The following is a 26516-nucleotide window of genomic DNA, read 5'->3' as shown; positions in this document are numbered from 1 at the left end:
GCTAAATTCAAAATAGTATACCGCAGCCAAGAGTAAATTAATCCCATATTAACCGCCTATAGAAGAAAGTCAGTATACATATACAGAATTAACAAGCCTAAATTCGTGACACGAAGATGATAATGGGACTGCACTTACTCAGAGAAACGCGTCCTAAATATTTAGACTTTAGACGAACCCATCAGCTGATTGGTCTATTCGTATACCTCGTTGTTGGCCACGCCGTAACAAAGCACAACATCGCATTTTTTGTATAATCATTTGCATGACGTCAGTGCCCAATTTTAGCGTAATCTATTTGCCAATTATGGTTTATCTTGATGACATTGCTTTTTCGTCAGGTCGGAAGAAATCTGAGATAAATGGCGTGTCGGCTTAGATAAGGAAAACCGATTTCCATGGTTTCCTCGAGAAATGCCGCGTGAATCGTGAAACCCGCCGTCGCGTCGTCGCCGTCGCGACGAAAAAGAGATGACGATGATACGGAAAAGCCTGGAAGGCGGACACTGATCCATACACCACAAGGTATATCCAATCTATCAGAGCCGCGTTGTTCTTGATCACGTGTCAATTTAAGGTTAACCAATGACACATACGAGCATCGGGCAGTCGTGCGCCAGTCGAGTAACGGCCTTCTACTTAATTGGATGTGGCGGCCTGTCATTCGAGTCAAGCAAGCGATCGGAGAGTAATGGGCCAGTAACGTGCTGAGAATTAGACAGGACCGTATCATCGTTATCGTCGTCGTCGATCGTAAGTCAGACAATACCAACACCGGGATCGAAACGTTTTCCTCGTTGTCTCCTCGTGTCTACATAGACGCTAACGTTCGCTCAATCGATCATTCACCGCATCGAAACGTGCCTGCATCAAGACTCTTCCGAATATAGCTCGAAATGTATCAGAACGCGATTTGCCAATTGTCATCGTCAATTGTTATACACAATCGATCGCAATGCGCGACGCCGCGCCGTCGTGCTCACGTTTTCCCCCCATTACATAAGTACATACATACATGCATTTCGACCAACTACTTATAAATATGTCTCTGTGTCAGCGCGACACGCTGCTCTTCCGTGAAATCTCTGCTATCATCATCCGCCCCGGGGATTTTTCCTGTCGCAATGTTAATCGTTGTCGGCGACAATGATCACGTGGAACGCCACTATCAAGCGTGTGCGAATCGATTCCTATAAAATGTACGTGATTGATTACGCGCTCGACAACACATGTTACTTATGCCAACCAGCGCGCTGCGTAACATAATTGTTCGAGACCGAGTCGTTATCAGCTATCTCTAAAAACCGGCAATTCTGAACCAGAAAAAGAGAGATAACTGAGAGAAGCGAAGTGTTTGTCTCGTTACTGCGCGCAGTTTCCTCTCGCTAAAATTCAATTCGAAAAACCGGCGTACGTCGTCGGTCTCTCTCCGGGTTTCGCACGCCGGGTGTATACAAATTTGTGCAATTTTTGTTTGTCGGTTAAACGAACACCGAGAATCTATTCAACCGCGTCTCTGTGAATACATTAAACACCTTTTACGGTTTGAATTCCTGTGAATATATACATAGTAACACCCAACGGTTTCGCAGTTGATGCACGTGGTTGTAGGATCCACTTTGTGCGAATGCCCTTCGCATTCTTCCGAGAAACGGTTCCGTTGTCCTAACACCACCGTTACTTCTGGGAAAGAGTTTTTGGTTGGGCTGGTTTTGATTTCGGCAAGTAATGATTTCTGCAGAAAGCCCTGCGACGCTTGCGCTTCGAAATAATTATTATTCGCGATAACGATCACGACCGAGTGAAATTGAAATATTCAATGGCAAGCTATCGCCATCGTTGCACGTAAAGACATTATCAATTCACTTTGTGACACGAGGAAAGTTCACTATGCCTTTATTTGTACCTTTGTTGTGACATTGCCATTCATGAGTAATTGTATGTTTCACGTGTATGTAACAGTCGTACATGTCACATGTATTTACCATGAACATTTTAGGCATTAAAGTAAAGTTCAGCATTTATAGTTTTACGTTCGAACGATCATGTTAAACTTTGTTACGCATCGGATAATTATCATTCGCGATAACAAACAGCATTGTACAGCCTATGATATTTTGTTTATCATAAATGAATTAAATTGAAATATTCAATGGCAAGCGCGCTATCGCCATCGTTGCACGTAAAGACATTATAAATTCACTTTGTGACACCTAGAATGTTTACTATGCCCTTGTTTGTATCTTTGTTCACGACTAGACAGCGGATCTTTATTCAAAATAAAAACTTTCTACCTAAATTGCAACGAACTGGAGTGAAATAGAAATTTAATTTTTGAAAATAATATAACAGAATTTTTCAATTCTTCTAATGTTTTTAATGTTTTAAATTACACCGGCCCAGTTTTGACACAAACGCATGAAATCCGCTGACTATTCACGACTAATTTTATGTATGTATCACGTGTATGTAACTATTTGTACATGTCACATGTACCGCGAACTTTTTAGGCAATAAAGTAAAGTTCAGCATTTCTAGTTTCATTTTCGAACGATCATGTTAAGCATATTACATACTTATTACGCATCCGATTCATTGTTTCCTCTAACAGCTATGTAACTATCAGGTAATGTCGCTTACGGTGTAGGAAAAATTGGTAAAAAATTATGGTTGCAGTGGTTTATCAGGCCAATCTAGTTTCCAGAACACGTTCTCTATTTGCTAAAGTACTTCATCACTGTGTACATTATTTATCGCAACGAGTGAAAATCTCGTTCAGAATGTGTATACTTTTATTTACTCTGTGAATTATGGTTTGTGATACAAAGATAATCAAATTTTACTGTCGCTCGTCACAAAGTTTGAAAGACCCTGTTATGCAATTTACGAAAACACATCTTTTCGAATGTCACTTTCATCCAATCCTTCGTCGTACTGTTGTAATCGCCTTTTTTCATGTATGTAAACAGCAGATCTGTATTACATATTAATAAAAACGATGTTTGCAAGAACTGTGAAATGTTTGTCACCTAATCCTTTTAGAAAAATCATTTCTTTAGTTATCATTGACTTTGCGTCACTATGTGATTCATTGTATCCTATCAGCTGTATACCCTTTTTGATTGTCATTTCACACGATTCACGTTGTTTACGATGTACCGCAGTCGATATAATATCAAATTCTTGCAGGTGTGACAAACAAATAAATTGAGATAATCATGGACGGCAAAGTGAAGGCAGAAAGAAGAAATAATCCGCGTCAAGGAGTAAATCCTCTCAGTGGTCTCACGTTCTCGTAAGTCCGATGAAAAGTTTCGTAATTAACAAAACACCCTCACCGTTTTTTATTATTTCCTTGTCATTGTCTACCAATAAAAACACGAAATCAAGGCGACAAATAAGCGTCGATCTAAAAAAGAATCTTCGTATCAGATACAAATAAATCTTGGGCAAATAAAAGGAGAACTATCTAAAATACCTCTAACAAAAACTCCGTTGTTATCTCTAATCAATTACCATTGATAGTATAAACTCAAAAACACAGCGATAAGCCCGATTTAATATACAATGTGGCGTTGTCTTTGATTTAAAGATAAGAAAAATCTCAAATCAAATGACCTAATAATATTTATTCATTAATTATTATATCGCTAATTGATGCAGTTATGTAACAACGAAACTTATCTCCTTTCTTTCTCATTTATTTTTAACAGATGGGTTTTAGGTACCTTCTGGCAGGGTTACCGCAGAGATTTGGAGGTAGAAGATTTATACAAACCTCTGAAGGAACACAAAAGCAGCATTTTAGGCACACAGATTTCGGAAGCATGGGAAAAGGAAATGGAGGCGTACGAAAAGCGGAAACAGCTGTACGAATCGAAAAACGCTGCCAGCAAAACGTACGATGTCAAAAATAAAGTGAAGCCGCCCAGTTTGACGAAAGTACTTATCAAATGTTTCGGCTGGAAATTATTAATGTACGGAATAATACTAGCCGTGATGGAGATTTTACTCAGGTAAATAGAAATAGAACGACCGGTCGCCTACACCGCAATATCCATATATGTAGACGTAGACTATTCCAAATATTATTTCACGAGATACTAAAAGTATTTCTATTGCCTCCATTCAGATTATCACAGCCCATGTTTCTCGGCCTTCTGATTCGTTACTGCAATCAGAGAAAAGTTATACACTATGTCCCCGTGCATAGTGTGCTACTGCCCCGAACACGCAACTCGTCTGTACCCCAAGTTCGTGAAAACGAAGATGCGACGAGATCGTTAAGTCTCCAAACTTCGTTGCGTTCTGCACCTATACTAATCACTCATCCTGTTTCTTAGAGATACAATCATTGGACTGTGGATTTTATGTATTTATGACAAAACTGTGACTTACTGAAACACTTCCAGCTGATTCAAATTATTGGAAAAAGAAACGTCTACGTAAACATCCGCAGTCTAATAATTACCGTTGAACTTCTTATGATACCCCATTAAGCTTCGAGATGTTTAGCTCGTTTACCATTGCGTAGCGTTTACTTAATCCCTTAGACGGCGGAGACCTTTTGCGACTTCATAAGCTGCACGCTTAGATCCTTTTAGTCTCTATTCAGAAATCCATATTGCGATATAATTTAGCTGAAGGCAAATGCAATGGTAAAGCTGATCGTATGCCAAAGAAAATTATGTAGTAGTACGAACGTTTTTGACCTCCGCCGTTCAATGGACGAACAGTGATAGTGAATTTAGTTTGAGATTTGAGCATGCTACCTCAGTGTGCGTACACTTTGATCGTCCCACTAATTTCCTTTTATTATATAGGGTGCTGCAACCGATATTCCTTGGAAGACTGTTGAAATACTACAACGATGAGATCACGAAAGATGAGGCCTACTTGTACGCCACTGGTGTGATATTGTGTTCAGCGTTGTTGATATTTGTCATTCACCCGTACATGATGGCCATCCTTCACATGGGCATGAAGATGCGCGTGGCTTGTTGCTCATTGATATACAGGAAAGCGTTGAAGCTCTCGAGGACAGCCCTAGGCGAAACGACAATAGGACAAGCGGTAAATCTGTTGTCCAACGATGTGAACCGATTCGATGTAGCAATTATATTTTTGCATTACTTGTGGATCGGGCCGCTCGAGACCATTATCGTTTTGTACTTTATGTACAGAGAAGTTCAAATATCCGCTATCATCGGGGTCGCAGTGCTAATGTTGTTCGTACCGTTGCAAGGTAAACACCACAATCTCCGTTATCGAGTACAGTTGGTTTGTCTAACACTCAATATTGTGTACAACAGGTTATTTGGGTAAAAAGTCTTCGATCCTGAGACTGAAGACTGCCATAAGGACGGACGAGAGGGTTAGATTGACCAACGAGATCATCAGCGGTATCCAAGCGATCAAAATGTACACCTGGGAGAAGCCTTTCAGCGCTCTGGTCGAGAAAGCAAGAAAGTAATTACACAATCGAATAAACTATTGCCCAGAAATAATCCGCGAACTTCTATATCGATTTTACGCGCAATGATTGCAGAAAAGAGATCAACGTTGTCCGACTCACGTCGATGATCAGGGGTGTCACCATGTCTTTCATCATGTTCACCACCAGGATGTCGCTCTTCATTACTATACTCGCTTACGTGCTATACCCTCACAAAATAACTGCCGAGAAAGTGTTCATGTTGACCGCCTACTATAATATTTTACGTCAGACGATGACCGTCTTCTTCCCGCAAGGTAAACACCGTTCACACTCGTTAAGATAGTGAATAGACGTTAATAGATGTCAATAGTCTCTCGTGGGTTCTTTGAGAAATTTGTTGGACAGCATAATTGCGAGGACGATTATTAAAAAGAACATTCGATCGCGCAGGTATAACGCAAATAGCGGAGGCGATGGTCTCCATAAAGCGTCTAGAGAAGTTCATGATGTACGACGAGGTCGAGCCCCACGATGACGCGCAGAAGAGCAACAATGTAGATTCGAGCACCGAGAAGACTAAAAGCGACTTGAACGGTATAACGAAAGAAGGGAATAACACGACGGACAGGACAGAAAAGACTAACATGAACGACGGAGACTCTTGCATGATTCTGAAGAATGTCAGCGCCAGGTGGATAGCCCACGAGGAGGAAGACACGTTGAAGAACATCAACATCAACTTGAGCCGGGGCGAGTTGCTCGCCGTGGTCGGCCAAGTCGGTTCCGGTAAAAGTAGTTTGCTCAACGTCATATTGAAGGAGCTACCTGTGAACAGTGGCACCGCACAAGTGCGTATCCTTATCGCGTACCGACTATTTACCTTGCCGTCTTCTAATGTGCTTTCCTTTTGTTCGCGTAGATAAACGGCAAGATAGCGTACGCCAGTCAAGAACCGTGGCTGTTTGCCGGTTCTGTCAGACAGAATATTCTATTTGGCAAGAAGATGGATTCGTTCCGATACGATCGTGTGGTCAAGGTCTGCCAATTGAAGAGAGATTTCAGCCTGCTGCCATATGGCGATAAAACCATTGTTGGCGAAAGGGGTATCAGTCTGTCTGGCGGACAGCGTGCTAGGTAACTATCGATAATCGCGGCAAATCAAACGAACTGTCACTCATCCATCAATTCTTGCAGAATCAACCTGGCCAGAGCGGTGTACGCGCAGGCTGATCTGTACTTGTTCGATGATCCGTTGAGCGCTGTCGATGCCCACGTGGGCAAGCACATGTTTGAGGAGTGCATCGAAAGATACCTGAGGGGAACTACCAGAGTACTCGTCACGCATCAGCTGCAATACCTGCGGAACGTCGACAGGATCATCGTGTTGAAGGACGGCCACATTCAAGCGGAGGGGTGGGTTTCGTTATTCAGCTATTTCCCCTTAGCTCATTGATGCACTTTACAAAAAATCTGAACAAAAATTAAGAACATTGCTTTCGACAATACCTCGTACATACAGAAATGATTTATCTCGAAATGATATACATAGTATGTAACTTGCTATCGTTCTTCATAGCTCTTACGATGAGTTGACCAGAATGGGAATAGACTTCGGAAGGTTGGCGGAGAACCAAGCTGCCGACGAAGAGGAACGAAAGCTATCGTCCGCTCCACCTAGCAGAAGCAACTCGAGGAACGCCAGTATTACATCATTAAGTTCATACATGAGTACCGGCACCGAGAAACTGGATCCTGTTGAGGTACTAATTCGATAAGTGCATAGTGTTAATAACGCCATATTGAATCGCAAGGACAATTACAAAATCTTGTGTGACTTTTGCAGGTGGAAGAGACGCGTTCGAAGGGAAAAGTTTCCGGCGCTGTTTACTCCGGGTATCTGCAGGCAGGTGGACACTGGTGCGTCGTGTTAATAGTATTCCTTTTGTGCTTGCTGTCGCAGTTAGCTGCGAGCGGCGGCGACTACTTCATCTCACAGTGGGTCAACATGGAAGAAAAATACGTGAGCGTCAACTTTTTTAACCCTCGGAAAGCGAACGTTGATCGTGAACAGAATTCTCAGTGAGGCGTCTTTTCAGGTAGAAGAAAACAGCGACGGCACATTAACGGATAAGTTCGAAGATCCCAACACTCGCAGCATTTATATATACGTGTACAGTGCTCTGACTGTCCTAACGATAGTAGTCACTCTGGTCCGTTCATTCACATTCTTCTCGACATGTATGAACGCGTCTGTCAAGCTGCACGACCGGATGTTCCGCAGCATCAGTCGCGCGACGATGCGTTTCTTCAACACGAACACGTCCGGTCGTGTTCTGAACCGATTTTCGAAGGACATGGGTGCCATAGACGAGTTGTTACCGTCCGCGATGATCGATTGCATACAAATTGGTCTGAGTCTTCTTGGTATCATAGTGGTGGTAGCTATGGCCAACCCGTGGCTATTGATACCCACGGTACTCATAGGAATTATTTTCTACTATCTTCGAGTCTTCTATCTGGCGACCAGTCGAAGCGTCAAACGACTTGAAGGAGTCAGTGAGTATTTAATATAATCGAAATAAAACATTGCGAGCATCGTAGGTTAACATCCGATTCGTTTCTAGCTCGATCACCGGTCTTCGGACACCTGAACGCGACTCTCCAAGGACTTCCAACAATTCGCGCGTTCGAGGCTGGTGAAATCTTGACGAAAGAGTTCGACAATCATCAAGACTTGCACTCGTCCGCTTGGTACATATTCATAGCGACCTCGAGAGCTTTCGGCTTCTGGTTGGACCTCTTCTGCGTTCTCTACATCGTCTTGGTTACGTACAGCTTCTTAGTCTTAGAAGAAACCCTTGGCGCGACACTCGGAGGCAACGTCGGCTTGGCCATCACGCAAAGTATCGGGTTGACCGGCATGTTCCAGTGGGGTATGCGACAGAGTACCGAGCTGGAGAACCAGATGACATCGGTTGAGAGGGTGTTGGAGTACAGGTAGGTCTTTCAACGATCTAGCAACGATCTAGCTTTTCAGCTGCAACGCCGAACATAAGACCTGCAGCTAAAATTATAAACTTGATCCTGTGATCATCTTTCAGCAAAGTGGAGAAGGAACCACCGTTGGAAAGTACACCCGACAAGAAACCGAAAGACTCCTGGCCAGAGGAGGCCAAGATCGAGTTCAAGGATCTGTCGCTGAGGTACGATCCCGCGGAGCCTCCAGTGCTGAAGAACTTGAACTTCGTCGTCTATCCTCAAGAGAAGATAGGCATCGTTGGTAGAACGGGCGCTGGAAAATCATCCTTGATCGCGGCTTTGTTCCGGCTGTCGAATCTGGAAGGCGTGATCGAAATAGATGGGGTGAAGACCAATGAGATCGGCCTCCACGACTTGCGTGGCACGATCAGTATCATACCTCAAGAGCCGTTCCTCTTCTCGGGCACACTGCGAAGGAACTTGGACCCATTCGACACCTACAACGACGATGTGCTCTGGCAAGCGTTGGACGAGGTCGAGCTGAAGGAGATGGGTCTGGAGGCCCACATCAACGAAGGCGGCTCTAATCTCAGTGTGGGACAACGCCAACTCGTGTGTCTCGCTCGAGCTATCGTTAAAAACAACCCGATCCTCGTTCTCGACGAGGCTACAGCGAACGTGGATCCTCGCACCGACGAGCTGATCCAGCTGACGATCCGCAGGAAGTTCGCCCAGTGTACCGTGCTGACTATCGCCCACAGGCTTAACACCGTCATGGACAGCGACAGGATCTTGGTGATGGATGCCGGTAACGCAGTGGTAAGTTTCCGGTAGACTTCTAAAATTCCCGAGCCGTACCATACCTCTAGTCTTCACTAATTAAATTTGTGTATCATTGCAGGAATTTGACGCTCCATACCTGTTGCTACAAAAGGGCACCGGGTTCCTGCAAAGCATGGTGAACGAGACAGGTCCAGCGATGGCGGAAGCTTTGAAGGAGGTTGCTCGTGTAAGCTACCAGAACCGCACGTCCACCGCCCTTTGATTCCCGTACGAGGAATCGACGAAATTCCCGATTTGGTCCCGTTACTTATAGACTGTAGCTTCTAATTTTTAATGCATAGTATTTTTTCTACGAATATACCTGAAAATCGTTCAGGAGCCGAATTCACTTCAGAAGTCACACCATAATTCGCCATTTTCGGGTTCTTGGCGTCCGAGTGCGCCGCGTTCCTGGATACAGTATTATCTTCTAGACTTTTTGTAACTGGTTCATTGTCTTTGTACTCGGAAGTAATCGTAGCCTTCGCAAACTGTTCTGCGGCTTCCTACAATCGACTGCACTGTGTATATTATTTTTGTATATTGTACAAGAGCGTACTTATATACACATATATACATATATATATATATATACATATTGTATACAGAGGAACGTACACACAGAGCACAACTAAGCGGGACTCGTCCGATTCGTTAGAGGAACGTTTTATACAAGATAAATATTTTTCCGCCGGCCCGTTTCCGAGTCGGTGCTTAACAAATAGTACAAACGTTGTACTTTAGTCGGGAGAACGGGTGATTTCTAATTTCCTAAGGTAGGAAAGATTTTTATTTTCGATCGATGATAGCGTACTATGACGAAACAGTTTTTATTAAAACACCGATGTATCAGCCTTATGTACATAATCGTCGAAGAATATAGAAACTCTTCGGCCCTCTTATGTTTTCCTGAATAATTGCGCGCGCGCGCACAGGCGAACACGTGATCCAGCAGGTCCGGCGCGTAATTTGAACCTGTGCGGGGAAAACACATGGCCAGTTTTTTGTACTGCGTCGAAACGGTGCAGAATATTTTTCCTTTTTTTTGTCCCCCCCTTAGCGAAAGCTTCGAGGGAGAGTAGGAGCGTATCCTCTATCTCTCTCTTTCGCGCACTTGGTGTTATTCGATCATGTCGCGGTGCTATACTTCTCGTTCGTCGTGCAAACGCGTATTGTACCGGTCGGACAAGAATACGATTGCCTTACGTACAAGTGCCTATGTAATTGAATTGTTACAGAATGAAAAATATAGATGCGGAGCATTTTTTTTATGCGTCTGAAAACGACCGAGCAGCTTCGTTTTTTCCATTCACACGGCTTCCGAACCGTTGCGCAACGATCCGTCCGTAAACGAGAGTGTCTCGGCAGTGTGTCTTCGTCTGTCGTAATCATAGAGTTAGAGAAAAAGAGGGCAACAGAGACCGACGGTTTCTGGAAATATAAATATTCTCGTTTATTATTGGTTTTTCACGAACAACAATGTTTTTGTGTTTTCTGTTGTCTTGCCGCGAAGAGAAGCAACAGACCTTCGCGACATTTTCATTTTTCCTTTCGTTCGCATTCCCGCCGTCTTGCGGCGCGACCAATCAAGAGACAGCGGTACGACTGTTGGCCAATAGCAGCGCAAATCGCAGCATCGACTGCTCCGGAGTCGCGCGACGTTACGGTGGGTCATGTTCTGTACGTTGTGAGGAGGAAAATAAAAACCATAAGAAAAGAAAAGAGAAAAGAATGGTGGATTATTTTTCAGTGAACGCGTCGAATCGTCTCTTGTCGTAGATGTGCCTGTGCTCTATCGCTAAACGAACAAACGGGTTTCAACTTCTACATCTATACTCTGCTTACTCGGCTCGCAACGATCTCGCTCGCTCCTGTGTGGCGGGCTTTACTGTCCGCCTGACAAATGGCGAGCGCGTCCCCACGAGACAAGTACACTAGTGTATCGTAATACTGACAGTAAAGAGATTACCATATGACATTAAAATTAAGCTCGCCTCGCGGATCTGTCTGCGCGACACCTAAAGTACACTTACACGCGACCAACGGCTAGCATAATGCGCACGGGCGTGTCGTGGGAACGCGACTTAACGGGTAACCCATCTTAATCTGTTAGCACGCGCGAAACGTGTCTCGCAAACGCTCGCACGATCTATCTGTATAACGCAATGTGTGTATCGTATATTTTACACGTGTCCAGGGCGGTGTGGAATCGTCGAACGAGTCTCGTCGATTAAAACGGGCCACCCTCTAATACAATTACACGTAATAATCAGCTTAATTACTAGAACGACGGGATTATCGATTACGTCACGCGCCTCGCGCGGATATACAATTTCTCTAAGTCTTTCGCGAGCCGCGTGTCGCCGCAACCGATAATCCCTCCTGTATAAAAACAGACGCGTGTGTGTAGCTATGTGTATGCATTGTTTGCCTTCGACGCGAGATTATAACGACACGCAACAACAATAACGGCTACATCTAAATTATCCGCCGTGTATTTGCGCTGAGGATGTTCATGCATTCGTAGTTCCCGTGCGACTCGAAACGCAGTAAAAGAGAAATTTAAATAAATACGTAACGCGATCGTTGTACTTTGACAATCGTACAACCGTAGACTTTTGTTAAATAATTTAAAATATCTGCATGAACATCCGCAGTTTTCTACAAAGGAAAACGATGATTACAAATTTCGAAGACTTTAGCACATGATTGCTAAGAAAGGTACGTTTGTCGCGTTTCGCTTTAATCTCTGTTCGGATCGACAATATATGTACATATATATATATATATATATATATATATATATATATATACGAATATGTATGTATATCTATATATCCTCTCCCCCTTTTACGTGTATATACAAAAACAGTATAAAATATCTACGTATCCGTTATAGACTCGTGGACGCGCGCAGAATCGCGCGCGACCGGGAACGCGGGCTCGTCGAGCACGTGTACGAATGCATTTCGAACAACCGGTGGACCTTAAACGGTTATAAATAAAATACACGGCTAACTAAATAAATAAAGGAGCACCGATATGTATCCAATATATACAAACAGAGAATGAAAAGACCGTGCAATCGGCGAGCGACGTGACACACTTTCATCTCGTTTTGTTTCCGTTCTTTGTCTCGCCGCGATTTAAGACAGCCCTGTCCGGCGCGTTGGCCTCGGTCGGTAAACGTCTTGAAATTCGAACACGATTCAAAATAACGCGGCGCGAAATCGTGGACAACACTGTCTTAATTCCCTCGCAAGACGGAAGACTGTGCTCGTTCATCCGTTTACTCCTTTCTCAGATTCTTCTTCAATCGGGGAAAAGATAATAGCGCGATCGAAAACAGAGGAAACCGCGAGAAAATGAAACAGTCGGTATCATAAGGAAAAGCTTACCGACTAACCCATTTCGGATAAAACTGTTCTCACAGTTACCGACGCTTTCCATAAAAAGTAATTCCTATAACACGCTCGGGCTATCCTCGGATTTCAATGTCGAGGAGTGTCAAAAATCGTATAAACTTTTTACTTAAAAAAGGAAAGAAAATGGATTAAAATTCTACATCGTTAAAACCGCAAAGAAATGATTTTTTTTGCGTGAATCAGAACGATCAGTCGCAGTCTTTTGAAATTCTCAAGATTTTCTCGGCGTTTAAATCGAATTCTCGTGATTGTCGCGAAACGTTTCGCTGTTAAAGGGCGAACGAATGAAACGGAACGTATCTTTCGGGACATTTCGAAATCGAAGTGTTTCAGCCCCGTTCTCCAATCCGAGGAATCAACGGTTATGGGATGTTCGTGTCGATTTCGGAACGGTCGCGATCGGGACGCTGGAATGCTGGTTTGCGAAAAGGATAAACGCGGTTGTCGGGATCCTTCTCGATGGACGCCCGTTGGTTCGGCTCGTTCCGCGCCAAAATTTAACAGCAGGTTACCGGCCATAAAACGGGCGTAACGGTTATAACCGGAGCCCTCGAAATGTAATTCGGAAATGGAACGCTTCCGTCGAGAGCGGGTTGAGTTGCACGGCGGCCGTTACCTCTTCCGGTAACGTTTTTCGAGTTCGCGCTCGCTTCTAGCGACTTTAACAATTCAGCTGCGAAGTCGTTGCGAACATTGGCGAAGCTCGCGCGTGTACTTCGCCGATTCGAGAACGGTTTCCTGCAGAACTTCGAAAATCGACAAACTTCCGGTCGCCGTGACTGTCGTTTGCGATTCTTGGACCTCTCTGTGCGATCTGTTCTCAAATATCCGTCGGAAAAAATGGCGAGTTTCCAAAGCGATTTCCACTCGACCCCATGTCTGAGGAAAGGAAAAAACGGAGGAACCGATTAGTCGACATTCCACCGATTCTTTCGCGAAAACTCCATCTTAAACCAGCACTTCGAGGCTCTCGCGTGATCGAGCTTTCTGTTGACCGCATTTCCCGTTTGCTTGGACAATCATGGCGACCGATTGGCATCCGATATCGTTGGCGATCGGTCGAACAGGTGGCATTGCCAGTCGGAGCTGGTACCAGAACTTCCGGTTGTTAGCACCACCAGTGGTACCACCACCCTCATCCCAAGTCAAGATCTTCAGACGATCTAGCGATAATTCACCGGTGTCGTTGCAGCCTCTGGTCGATCGTTTCGCGATCGTCATCATGCTAGGGAACTCTTTCGTTGCTACCACTATCGTTCGCGTTGCCAGCGACGATATTTGCTTCAGAACAGCTCCAATACTCGTCTCGTTCCACACGTTTCCCAGGGAGGCTGGGCTCAGGACTATGATCACTCTGCGGCTGGATGCTGCGTGGGGCCCAATCTCCAAACCCCCTAAAATCAGATTATTCATGTTATGCAGGAATCTTTACAGCGGAATTTTTAACATAAAACTTGCTCTGAATTTTAAGCGAGAACACTTGGAACTGCGAACCCCTGTTTTCAGGGAACTAAACCCCCATCCGAGGAACTTCCCTCGCGAACATGACGTAAACGTCGGAGTTCAAAAACCGGGAGAATTGGCCTGATCCATTGTTAGCGTGGAAACTGGCTGCAGAAATCGCGGAGATTCAGCCGGAGACTGGAAGTTTCGCGATTGCAGGGAGATTGCCGAGAAATCTGTGTGTCTCGCTTTCATCAGTCGGTTAGCCCGAAAGAAGAAGGGGAAGGGTGGATCGCAACAGTTCTCCCCGGGATTCGGGGGAGCATTATCAGAAGTTACCGGAGCGAAAACGCGGAGTCGGCGGGTGTAGCCTTGTACACACCTAATTCGAAACCGCGGCTGTCTACCGGAGACAAACGAGACACTCGCAGTCCGAGGGAGCGGCCAACTTTCTAATTCAATTTGCCAAGTTCCCCAGCCCGTGATTCCGTGATCCTGAAGGATCCCCGTTATCTTCCGGTTATCTCCCCATGTATATGCATTCCCGTGGACGCGGACGCGCCGAGGGAAACGCGATTTTCCACGGCTCGCCCGTGGACTTTTATTTTCGTCGACCTCTGTGACACGAACGCGCTCCATGGAAACATCCCTTGGGCAAAGCACACTTGTTCCCAGGGACACGCGAGTTCTGATGCAAACGGTTAACCCTTTCCACTGCAAATTATTTTTAATTTCAGTGAACACAAGACGTAGGAGTTTCTGTGATAAAATTATTTAAATAAAAATAAATTTTTAAAAAAATACCACGTTTTTAAAACGGACTAAAAAGTATAAAATAATTTTTCCTAGCCCCATACAGATTCCTATCCCCGTACAGATAATCCTGAAAATTTTTGATTGTGAATTTTTAATAGCTATGCAAATATGTACTTGTAAGATTTAAAACGAAAAACGTGGGGCGCATGCGATAGATAACAGTTCTGAGCTATGTTTAAAATTTCAAGTCTCTAGCTCATCGGAGAGTTAGTTTAAAATCGATTGCAAAATTTGTACCGAACAAACAAACAGACAGACAGACAAGAAAGCAAGCTAGTAAAAACGTAGTAAAAACTGATGTCGAGTCAAGAAATTAAAACAACGAACGAGGGCGCAATTGTCGCCGACGCGGACCGTGGCTGATTGATGGGGCCGGTCGAAATCCGTAAATCATGAAGTCGCGTTTCCAGTAGAATCTTCCGCGGAAAACGGAGCAAAGTGGGCCACCGACTGTTTGACATGTGTGGAGCACCGGTCTAGTTTCGCGGGTTGGTCGCATCTCATGAATATCAACGGCTAGGTGTGCAGCGTGATAACGGTCGCCCGACGAAAAATATTCAGACACTAATTTCCTTCTAATTGGCGGGACAAAATTGGGCCGTGTAGGTGAGCGGCTAGCCCGCCCACCCTCTGTCTCTCTCACTCTCGCGCGCGCGCAAGCCCGTCGACCGCGATTTTATTAATGCAAATTGCTGCACGCCGCCCGGCCCCAATCCGACGATGCAAAGCAACCTATACATAAATTTCGTTGCGCGTCCCCCCACGTGTTGTGCTTCTTCTTTCTTTTCCTTCCACTCTCTTTTTACGCCCGCGGAAACTCGACCTCCCGGTGTACTCGATAATCGGAAATTTACACCCGTGTTCGATCGTCGAGCCACTCTGTCCGCCGAGTTATTACATGCAAATTAAAAAGCGTGACAACTGCGCGACCCCTAACGACGTGCATGTCTTTTAAATTCTACCCCGTACTGTAATTAACCAAGCAAAATCGAGTGATAGACAGCACGAGCTAGAGACTGCTCTGCGGACCACTGGGCAGGCTCCGGAGATCCCGAGGGCCACGACGCCACGCCCATCGAGGACGACAAAACAAATCACAGAGAATTTGCAAATAAAAGAAAGGGGTAACTGCAGAACAGCAGATAGATTTTGAAGTGAAAACTTCTTTAGGCGAACCGCGTACACGATTGCTGGGCAGTAAACGAGTCTGATCCGTCACGCTTCGAGGTGAAACGCTATTCGGGTAAACTCGGGAGAATCAAGTATTTTTTCTATCAGTTTTCTACCGCCGTCTTTAAATAACAACGCGCATAAAATGGTGGTGGATCACGTGCGAAAACGTGTCGCTATAAATGAAACACAATTTGTCAATTCGAAGTGTAAAACAAGAACGGGTGAGATGTTATCGTAGGGTCTTTTATCGTATCTCCGAGGAACGTACAAGGGTTAAACGGTCCTGCGATTCGCGTAGTATTTAAAACAGAAAAGAATAGTTCGCTATCAGGAGAGCAAAGGGAACTTAATAACGCCATTAGCGAGAGCTTCCCACGAGAGGGGGAGAAGGCAAGTGGCCAGCTCTCGTTTAATTAAAGCCGAGACTTACAGTTCTGGTTCAGGTGGGAGAGCTCGAGCGCCGTGCACTTGTATCGATGCCTGGTCTCCAGGGTGGGTATCACTATACCGATGACCAGGCTGGAGTCCTTCTCGTGGTAGCAGACCAGAGCGTCGCATTCCTTCCCGTCTGCAATTCATGTTCGTGACCATGTTTGAGTACGTGGCCGGCTCTCGTGCCGTACACACCGAGAACACGTTGTTTCGCAATCAGAAGGTGTACAACCGGCGTGGTGTCTCCGAGCGATTCGTTTCCGGCTAGCTCGTCGCAACACCGACGGAAGTCCTTCCGACTGGACGTGTCCTCGGAACCTGATACCTTTCGCGAAAACGTGCGATCGAACGCGCGATGTATTCGCGACGATATCATATTTCTTACCGTCTCTCTTTCTCTCTTTATTCTGGACAATTAGCCTCTAAAATGGCGAACGCGATGCTCGAATCTTACGGTACCAGTTGATCAGTGAAACGCTTCAATCAATTCTGGAAATATCTGATGGTGCAGGATGACTTGAGACGGATCAATTTATTTGATGTTCCAAGTCGTTTTGTCGTTTTGCAATACCGACGGTATCGTTTGATAGACTAACTATTCTGCTCTATACCATTATTCAAAATATCTCTTACAATTCCGATCAGTTTCGTGGTAATACAACTTATTTGTTCAGGAGTTAGGGACTTCGATGTTTGTGTAACAGCGCGAACAGCCAAGTTTCAGCGGCGGACCACATTACAATGGTCCAAATGCTTCCGAAGGGTAGTTTAGCGGGTCCCTTAGTAAGGGGTCTTAATGATACAGGAGTTTTCATTTTCGCGGAAGCGAAGGGCGCACAGTTCGCAGAGTTTGAACGGGGTTTCGGGAACAGCTGGGACAATATAATTGGTCGTGAAACTACTTCGGTGGGTTCAACGATTACGGAAATGGAGGGGCGAAGGAGGAAGAGGCTAGCTGGCGACAAGGGAAAAAGATCAGAGATAAGAGCGCCGATACGAGTGGCCTCTGACTGCAAACAATCAGGCGAGGGAACTTCCTATTTACGAAAAGGAGACCTTCGTGATGATAACAAAAAAGAAACCGGGAAAAACCCTGAGGTGTTTGTTTGCTAGGCCTTCGCTCCTGCTGATCGCGACCATTTTTACCACGTGGTGAGCAAAAAACAAAAAAGAAAAGGTTGTTCCGCTTGTTTCATAACATCTCAGAGAATTGTGTACTATTGTTTTGTATTGTTATTAGACTGCGGATTTTATAGATTTATGAATGTTTACATAGCTCTTGTGTTTTGCAATTAATGCAGACAATTCGGATTTAGCATGAAAATCTACAGTGTAATTATCATAGCTAGACTGCGGATCTTTATTCAAGATAAAAATTGTTTACATATATTGCGAGACACAGGAGCCAAATAGAAACTTCTGATTATTTATTATTTATTACTATTGATATCCTTAAATCTTTTGAATATGTCCACTACCTTATATTTTACGTATCCATTTTTGTGATAAATGCATAAAATCCGCTGTCTAATCATAACAATGATTTAATCCTGAAGGAACGAGCGACAGTAAATAATTTTATAAAATGTTTCTAAATGAACACGGTCGTGTTCCTTCAATATTTTGCATGCAGTGACGCCATATACGACATTGCAGTGAAAATGTTAAATGTACAGCGTCTCACTGTTTTGTCCAGTAGAGGATCAGTAAATAAATAAGTTAAAATTTCCGGAGAAGAGAGAAGCTATGTTCCTTCGACTGCGGTGCATTCTGGGGTTAAAACACGGCAGTGCATTCTCGCGGATTCCGTGCACAGTGGGGCCCCCCGAGTGAAAGTGGCCGATTGTTTATGGAACGATTCCTCGCCGCTGGCACGAATAAGGAGAGTCAGTCACGAGCAAAACGAACGATAATCCTTTCGAGAGTTGTATAGGCCATTATTGCGCCGCCTTTTTCCACGGAATACTCCGCTCTTGTCCTCCCACCCCCATTAAACTGGCCCCTCTGAATTAGAAACTTCCCCGGATTCTCGGTATGAAGTTTGCAATTCGCTCAGCGATTCTACTGCGATTTTTTAAAACTTTTACCTCTTGATACGCGCCCCGTAAAACGGAATATGAAATCTTCCGGGTTACGCCCTGTCCGTATCTGTACCGTGTAATCATTGTAACGTGACTGGCGAGTTACATTACTGTCTTTGATTAAATGCTCTCGGTTACCGCTGCCCGTGCCCGGTTATTTTCTGGATTTTTATGGCGTTACGGGTTTACGTGGTTCACGGTACATGCACGACGAGCTTGTTACGCAGTTTTTAATATTTTTCTATTTTAATATTTTAATGGAAGATTGTATCCAAATGTTTTTAATCTGTTTATTTTCGTATTTTTATGGGCAGAGTGTTGAACCAGTGGATACAATGTTTGTGCAATTTGTTTCAAGTCATTCTTCTGCAGTTTTGTTGATCATGAAAGACTGTATTTAAATGTTTTTAATAGTTTAATTTTGGTATAAATGATTTATTTAGATTTAAATGTTTATAAAAGACGATCTTCCACGCAGCTTGCGTCGAGATATGGAAAAGAAAGAATGTATGTATATGACCGCGCGAATTTTTTTAATCATGGAAGTCTGTATCCAAATGTTTTCAATCTGTTTATTTTTGTATATTTATGGGCGGAGCATCGAACCAGTGGATACAATGTTTGTGCAATTTGCTTTAATGCTCACGCAAGACTGTATCTAGATGTAAATGACGAGCAATTTGTTTTATGTTCCCAGAGAGTAATGTCTTTCTTTAAATGTTTATACAAGACGATCCTCTACACAGCTTCAGTCGAGATATGAAAATGAAAGAATGTATATACATTGTATACATATGTGACCGCGCGAATTTATACAGTGGCCTAATAAATCTCAGTCATCAGATTAGATAAATCTGCGCTCGTTAACTGCGTGACACCTCGTTTTTTATAATTAGAACGCTCCGTGTTATCGCTAATGTCGATGATTGCTATGCGCACGTGCGCGATCCGCCAGATTATGTTAGACCGCAAAAATTTTGATCAAAATCACAATTCACCGCGATGGCTGCGAATTAATTTGTTCGCAAAGTCCTTATCTACGAATCATTGATTTTGGGAAATTATAAACACTTCAACTACCTGATTCATTTTCCAAGCTGCTTATTAATCAGGAGACACTCGCAATCAGTCGTGACTTTATTTGAAAAATTCAAATCTTCTATCTTACAAATTGCAGATTTTTACAAAAAGTGATGGAGATTGTAATCGACCATAGAATACATTTACATTGTTCATAAATAATCAAAGAAATTAATTTGTATGGCGATAACGCGATCGCCATTGTTGTAGCCGATCTATTCAGCATGTTACAAAAGCATAAAATACTAATTACTCATCCGGAAAATTAATCTTTTCCGATGGCAATTTCCATCTCGAATGGATAGAAAATGTGTATCGAGAGTTCCTCTCGAGCAGAATTTCTCGCGGGAAACGTGTTTCGCGATTATGGCGTTCTGGCGTGAAAAGGGTATAGCAGCGGCGGATAAAGAAAGAAAAGAGGCATTTTGCTTTTGGAACACGAAGGAAAACGTGGGAGGTACGCGAACAATGCCCGGCAAATGAGAATAAAAGGAGAATCGAATTCCTGGCGGGAATAATCGTATGCAAAGGCTCCTCCCACGTCCGAGCACGCGTCCGCATATTAAACTGCCCCGCGACGGGCGAAAAATCGCAATAAATCCTGGTGGTGATCGATCATCGATCCTCCTCGATCCTCTCCCTCTCTCACCTCGGAAACAAACCCGGACGAGAGATAAAATGGTTCGTTCTACACTGTTTTCGGTGTCCGGCTCGCGGTCTGCTGGAAACAAACTAATTTCGTGTTGGGAAATCGAACATGGGAATGGAAGTAACCAGAGGCCAGGCGATCTATGTACGTGCGATCGATGCAACGATCCTCCTCTCGATCCTCGCCAGTTCCTCCACGGTTTTCAGCAGCGTGTGCTGTCGACGATTTTTTTCGACACAGATCTATCCTTTCCTCTTTTCTTCTCTTTCTCGTTCGTTCTCTGCCGTGCTCGTCGATTGGAAATTATTGACAGGCATTGGTACTTCCGTTTTCGATTAACTCGGATCACTAATTTCGAATCACTGTTTGCAGCGGGAGAATGCGTGTTGGTGGCTGTCTATGCGCGTTTGTGGAGGTATGAAAATTAAAAGAAGCGAGTTTGCGTTTGGAAAAAGAGAAAGAGAGGAAATTGAAAGGGGCAGGTATTATGTGAATTTGGAGAACGGAGGTTTGGTTCGATTCTGTTGGAAGGGTCGAGGGATATGAACATTTACATTTTCAGACAAGATTTTAAATAAACACAATGGGAGGTGTTCCACAATTTCTAAACATTTTGAATTCGATAGGATGTATGACTCGTAGCTAAGGACTTTTTAGACGACTTTTTAAAAGCAGTAGTAATTTTAATACTGAAAAACTATTATTAATCTTGCAATTTATCGCAAAAGTTTGAGAAAAAATTGAAGAATGGAAGAATTGCAGAACATAAACTTTTACAACAGACGGTAGCCTTCGGGCTGTTTACAATTCGCAGAGGCGGCATCATCTCCGCGTTGTTCGGAAGCTTGTGATAAAATCGCTAATTAAGATCAACAAAACTGTGCTTGAACTTTGATAAGGATTACCTCTAAAAAAAGAGAATTATCTTGATTAAAGACACCTTTATAAAGTGATTCTCAGATAAGAAAATTACCGCAGGAATGAGTAAGCTCGGCAAATCTTGCGATGGCTCAGTGATCGTCGGACCTAACACGTGTTATAAAAGTTTCCTGCATACAGTAGGATTTACTGTACAGTAGGATTAATACAGTCGATTAACCGGATCCCGACTACAAACAAATATGCTCTCAAATATGATTATGTAATGAAGGGAAACAAATTTTCAAAAATAAAAACTGTATTTTGGGATGTATTGTATATTTTAATTATTTCCTAGGGTCTCGATTATCCATCGGACTGTTTGTCTCCCGATCAAACAGGTTAATCGAGGTCCTACTGTATTATTTGCAAAAATATTTTTCGGTATTCCGTATCTAATAGTCTACGGCCACGAAGCATCCGTCAGTAAATTATGTTCAGAATATGCTCTTGTAGAGTCAGTAAAAAATAACGATGTTGAAAGGCTAAGTTCGGTGTCGTTTGAGTTTAACCCCTTGCCGTATTTTAACGAGTCAGACTTGTCATGAAGATTTTAAACGAAGTCTAACAAATGTAAATGTTACGTTTTTCTGTTTAAATGAAATAAAATTTGATTTGTTTGTGATCAATGTTTAAGCATTAAAACAAATGTAGCCACACGAAAAAATATAAATTCTCTTTTCTTAATAAAACGACGTTCTAATCACTGTAACTGTAAAGCAAATGATGCGGCAAGGGGTTAAAATGGGTCAATGCTATCGAATTTAGTTATGAAGTGAAAACTAGATGTTCTAATCAGTGTGTTTTCATAAGTCAATACTTACCAAACACGACAATATTGACCAAAGTTCAATACGATCTCCGCGGAAAAATGTACTAACAATACAAGATCGTTACGACCAAATAGGCCTCGAACCACGGTTGTACAATTAACTATTTACTATTCGACCAGCAGACTAGACTTTGCCTAGCAAACCAGTCCACGTATACAACTGGAGCGTTCCGCGTTCGGCAAGCAGAAAAAGGAGAGAGAGAGTCGGGATCGATTCGAGCGTGGCAGCGAAGTATAAAAATGCCGGAATCGTTGTAACCGGCGTCGATAAATCGCATGGCCCGTGTGGCTGGGGCTCGCGACTTACACGTGTAACCCGCAGCCTGTTACAGAGGGCCTTCTGGTACAGGTATCTATCTGCAGGTATCTCCAGGTATCTGTCTCTCGTTTCGTCTCGTCTCGTTTTATCCCGTTCTCGCGGACCAGATTCTCGTCGACGGGGGTTACGCACGGTGGACCATCGACGACGTTCTCGTGGTCGCCACCGGCCCCCCGTATACGGAAAGTAGAAAATTACCGCGATTACGCTGCTTCCCAGAACCACCGCCACGACGTCTCCTATTAACGTTTCTCGGGAGATCGTTTTCTCTTTGTTGACCGGCTGAAAGTTTCCGCAACGCGCGTCGGACTTGGGAACGCTCCTCTGAAATCGTCCGACCACGAAAAATTGAATTTTTGCCGCGTTTACAGAGTGATGGGGACGTCGGGAGTGATGGCCCACTGTTTTTTTTTAATTGTCGGGATGTTGTAAATTTAATCCTAGGAAGGCAGTCTGGAGTGGTAGCGTGAGGAGCTAAGGGAGGCTCGAAAATGACGAAAAAATACAATTTCTATGGTTCCAGAAAATGTTGTAAAATTGTATATCGTTGCTTATAACTAGACTGCGGATCTTTATGCAAAATAAAAAATGTTTGCATTGATTGCAAGGATACAGGAGCCAAATAAAAATTCTATTCTTCTTTTAATTTGTTCTGTTAAGCTGAAACTAACACGTTGATGTCCTTAAATATTTTTACATGTCCACTGCTTTAAAATATACGTGCCAATTTTTGTTATAAATGCATGAAATCCGCAGTCTATTTATAACCTTGATTAAATCGTTAATTTTGGCTTGGAAAAGATATATCTCGTGTTGTGGCAAGTATTTCCTCTAATTGGGTTTCAAGTTTGATTCAATTAAATCTGGTAAAATATAGATGTAACCATTATCCGAACATTGCACGCGCGGATTGTAACATCGTGTAGATGGTGGATTTGATGGGCTCATATAGCGTAACAAGCAGAGTTTAACGAAGGATAATAGTCTTCTTATACCGTTCTTAATCAAATAGGATCTTTAATAGGCAGAAGACCTTTCTATTTGCTTTCCGTTTCCCCTAATTAGCCCGTGAGAACGTGGTCCTGCATAAGCAATCGCGGCTTGAATAAATAAGATAAGGAACTAATTTGATATTTTTCGGATCGAGATGAGAGAGGATTCTAATTACTAGACCGTTGCAGGTTGCGCGTTCTATTCTGCAACGAGCACGAGAGCTAAAATCACTGATAATTTTGCGGACAGTTAGAAACCACTAAAAACCTGGCAAACTACAAATGATCTCTAGAATGTTAATAAAATTCCTTGTAAAGTAAATTTCATTCACATAAATGTACTCCATCCACAGAAAAATTAGAATAAACTATTTTTCGCTTCCGAACATTGTTAAAATGTCTTTTATAAAACATTACCCACATCCTCTTCAACTTTCAAAACACCCAGCAAAACAATTTCCTCGCTTTAGGGGTAAAACTCGCCCCAAAAATCGAGAGCCCAGACCAACAATAAAATCAAATCTGCATTTTCCGATACCGAGCCTTGTAGCTCGATTTAAATTGCACCGAGCGCGATATTACACAGAATATTCTTTCGGAGGGAATCTTTTAAGACTTTTGCCCGACTTAATCCCCCGCGATCATTCGCGTAGCCGACCCCTAATCGCTCGGGATCGAGTATGGCAGCGAGACTCGCTCGTTTCTACGAAAAAATCGAAAACGCGGAAGTCGTTTCTCGCACGGTCGGATTAAAGGAAGATTAAGCAAACTGGCCATCGGGCACCGATCTCCGCCATTTTGTCGGCGAACCGGAAGTGGAAGCCAGAGGCATACAGCAGCATAGTAGCACAGGGTTTCGAGTATCGAGCGGCGACGGGGTTGTACGTAAAGCATGCACGAAATGGGAATTCGATATGTTAATTTCGGCTCGGTTTCGCGAACCGTGCACACGTTCGCCAACCGGGAATGTTAAAAGGTTACCCGAGCACCGGCGACGCCATCTTTGAATATGTCGTTTCGATTTCGTGGATCCGGGAACGGTTTCCCGATTGAAAAATGGCCGAGCGAACGACTCGATGGCGAGAGGCTCGCTTGAAATTGGAATCCGATGCCAGAGACGCGAGGCTGGGGTGTAATTCTGCAGACAGTGGGCTTTAATGGACGTCGGCTTAATTTTTTAGTAATCTCTCATCGTCAGAAGAGCAGTCTAGGATTTTTTACGATTTTTTACTCCATTTTCTGGCAAGATTTGCAATAAACATGGCTGTTAGAGAATGGGTTGAGAGTGTCGAAAATTATATTTTTCGGTGATCTACCATTTTGATTTTGTGCATGTATTGTATTAAGACTTGTATAGTTGAATATGACTGCTCATCTTTTACTGGACACTGTATTTAGAGCTATAAAACTGCACAGTTATTGTTGAATATAAAAATACTACTTTTTATATTTTCAGATTGATGGTAAAACGAGTTTAAATGCGAGCTAATAAAATTATAAGACATGGTATTTAACGCTAGCAAAAATGGTCGTGAGTGTGTTAAGCCGTCAACGGCGGCGTCTGAGTCCATTTTAACCCAGCTTTTTAAAGGCTTCTTACTTCTCAGCTGCTAGCGGCTAATTTAACACATTACGGACGCCTCGGAGAGCATCTTGCTTTTAATACTCGATTTTGCTTTGTTATTCGTAATAAACACGTTCTTGGATTATATGCAATCTTAAAACAGTCTCGAAATTATATGAAGTTGTTTATTAAAAATTCTAAAGTAAAATGCCAAATGCGCGCGTCCTATAGAAATATACAAAAATTCGCAGTCTAGTTACAAGAGCCCACAGTCTCTTTGTGAGAGACAGCAGTTTATTCTTTCCCAAAGAATAGAATCAATTACGAAATACTGCACCTTCAAAAATGTTCGCACAACCTTTTCAAAACAATTTCCAACCCACTAACAACACAAGATCGCAAAACCACTTGAAACGAACAAGTCCCAGTAAAATGTGAACGTTTTTTGCATTGGCGCAGCGTCGTAGCCGTTAAAATGGCCGAGGAAGGCTCAGAGAATGGCCCCGAACTGCATCCCCTATAAACTTGTCAAAGAGAACCGGTCCGCGAGGGTTAAAAAGTCGCGCGAGCAGCAAAACGGCCACGGCAGCAAACACTTCGCGTTCTGCGAAATATCGAGGTCAGGATGAAAGGGGAAAGCAGAGCGAGGCTCGGTGCCCAGCGAAGGCTAAATGCCCGCGAGAAAGCGGCTCGCGAAAAGGGACGGTGTGTCCTTTAATTCGCGAGCGACAGAGGTGCGAGAGAAAAAACAAGTTGTCCACAAAGAGAGAAAGAGAGTACACACGCCGGTCTACGTATCGCGACGATAATTAAAAGCGCCGGTTAACCGGGCCAAAGGAAAGAGAAAAAGGACTGCTGTGTCCCCGATAATTACCGTTCTCCTCGAGGGGGGCGAATTTGTCACGACAAAGCAGCACCAACGGCAACCAGCAGCGCGCGTAAAACGCGCCTGCGGAGATCAACAGGACCAAAAGCAGCACGCCCAACATGAACGACTTCCTCCAGGAGCCGTTCCGCAGACCCAAAAGCGGCTCTGTGAACAAAAACGTACCTTCTGTAGAATCCGTCCCGACCCTTCAAACTTTTGTGCTGAACGCTGCGCGGAAAGACACATTGTTCCTACACGAGCCAAAACATTTTTGTCTCCTTTTGTTCTACCTGCGCAGCAACTGCGCGTTTTCTTGTTACGACAGGGGCTCGTGTCACAGGATTCAAAGCACGTTCTTACTTTAGTTTTGGTTCCTTAAATCACGAAAATTTTTAACGCCTTTTGTTGTTTTGGTGTCCACATTTTGAACTGTTCCTTTAAGCCTGAAATGTTTGCTATTAAATAGGGATGGGATCAAGTTCAATATGCACTCACGAATCCGAGTCAATTTCAATAACCAAGTTTCATTTCATCGGTTTCGATTACTGCTTAAAAGCAATAATGTTTCAATGATTATATTTGAGAAGTATTGATTTTATACAAACTGATATCGAACCTCGGAATGAGTACTTACAAGTTCCGAAAAGATAAGCACTTCGATGTTGAAAGGAATCGAACTTTTCACA

General features: G+C 43.5%; 2 protein-coding genes across 6 annotated transcripts in view; one reads left to right on the top strand and one right to left on the bottom strand.

The window, feature by feature from the left end:
* LOC143214552 (putative multidrug resistance-associated protein lethal(2)03659) lies at positions 1-10498 on the top strand. 5 transcript variants are annotated; one of them, XM_076435761.1, is made up of 18 exons: positions 1-270; positions 342-525; positions 578-753; positions 3190-3295; positions 3714-4016; positions 4133-4282; positions 4824-5245; positions 5313-5469; positions 5549-5751; positions 5888-6285; positions 6357-6571; positions 6632-6850; positions 7014-7197; positions 7281-7457; positions 7534-7993; positions 8062-8434; positions 8539-9235; positions 9318-10498. In XM_076435761.1, exons 4-18 carry the CDS (start codon positions 3219-3221, stop codon positions 9459-9461), a joined length of 4179 nt encoding a protein of 1392 aa, XP_076291876.1. In that variant the 5' UTR covers positions 1-270; positions 342-525; positions 578-753; positions 3190-3218; the 3' UTR covers positions 9462-10498. The 5 variants fall into 5 exon arrangements, with proteins under 5 accessions (XP_076291876.1, XP_076291875.1, XP_076291877.1 ...); XM_076435760.1 differs by having other exon boundaries at positions 342-753; XM_076435762.1 differs by having other exon boundaries at positions 342-1721.
* Positions 5997-26516, bottom strand: part of LOC143214553 (interleukin-1 receptor accessory protein-like 1-B) — a 187021-nt gene continuing 166501 nt past the window's right edge. Inside the window, exons 5-7 of the mRNA XM_076435766.1 lie at positions 25837-25995; positions 16526-16663; positions 5997-14057 (exon numbers count right to left, since the gene is read on the bottom strand). Of these exons, the coding sequence (XP_076291881.1) occupies positions 13612-14057; positions 16526-16663; positions 25837-25995 (743 nt within the window). The 3' untranslated portion in view covers positions 5997-13611. The remainder of the gene's footprint in view (positions 14058-16525; positions 16664-25836; positions 25996-26516) is intronic.

The sequence above is a fragment of the Lasioglossum baleicum genome, chromosome 12, assembly GCF_051020765.1.
Source record: "Lasioglossum baleicum chromosome 12, iyLasBale1, whole genome shotgun sequence".
Classification (NCBI taxonomy): Eukaryota; Metazoa; Arthropoda; class Insecta; order Hymenoptera; family Halictidae; genus Lasioglossum; species Lasioglossum baleicum.
This window is presented reverse-complemented; position numbering and strand designations above follow the sequence as displayed.

Bases quoted from the DNA above. Each gene is read 5' to 3' on its own strand.
- LOC143214552 (XM_076435761.1), top strand. From the start codon at position 3,219: ATGGACGGCAAAGTGAAGGCAGAAAGAAGAAATAATCCGCGTCAAGGA. The intron at 4,283-4,823 runs GTTAAGTCTCCA...TTTATTATATAG, and splicing joins AACGAAGATGCGACGAGATC to GGTGCTGCAACCGATATTCC. The intron at 6,851-7,013 runs GTGGGTTTCGTT...CGTTCTTCATAG, and splicing joins GGCCACATTCAAGCGGAGGG to CTCTTACGATGAGTTGACCA.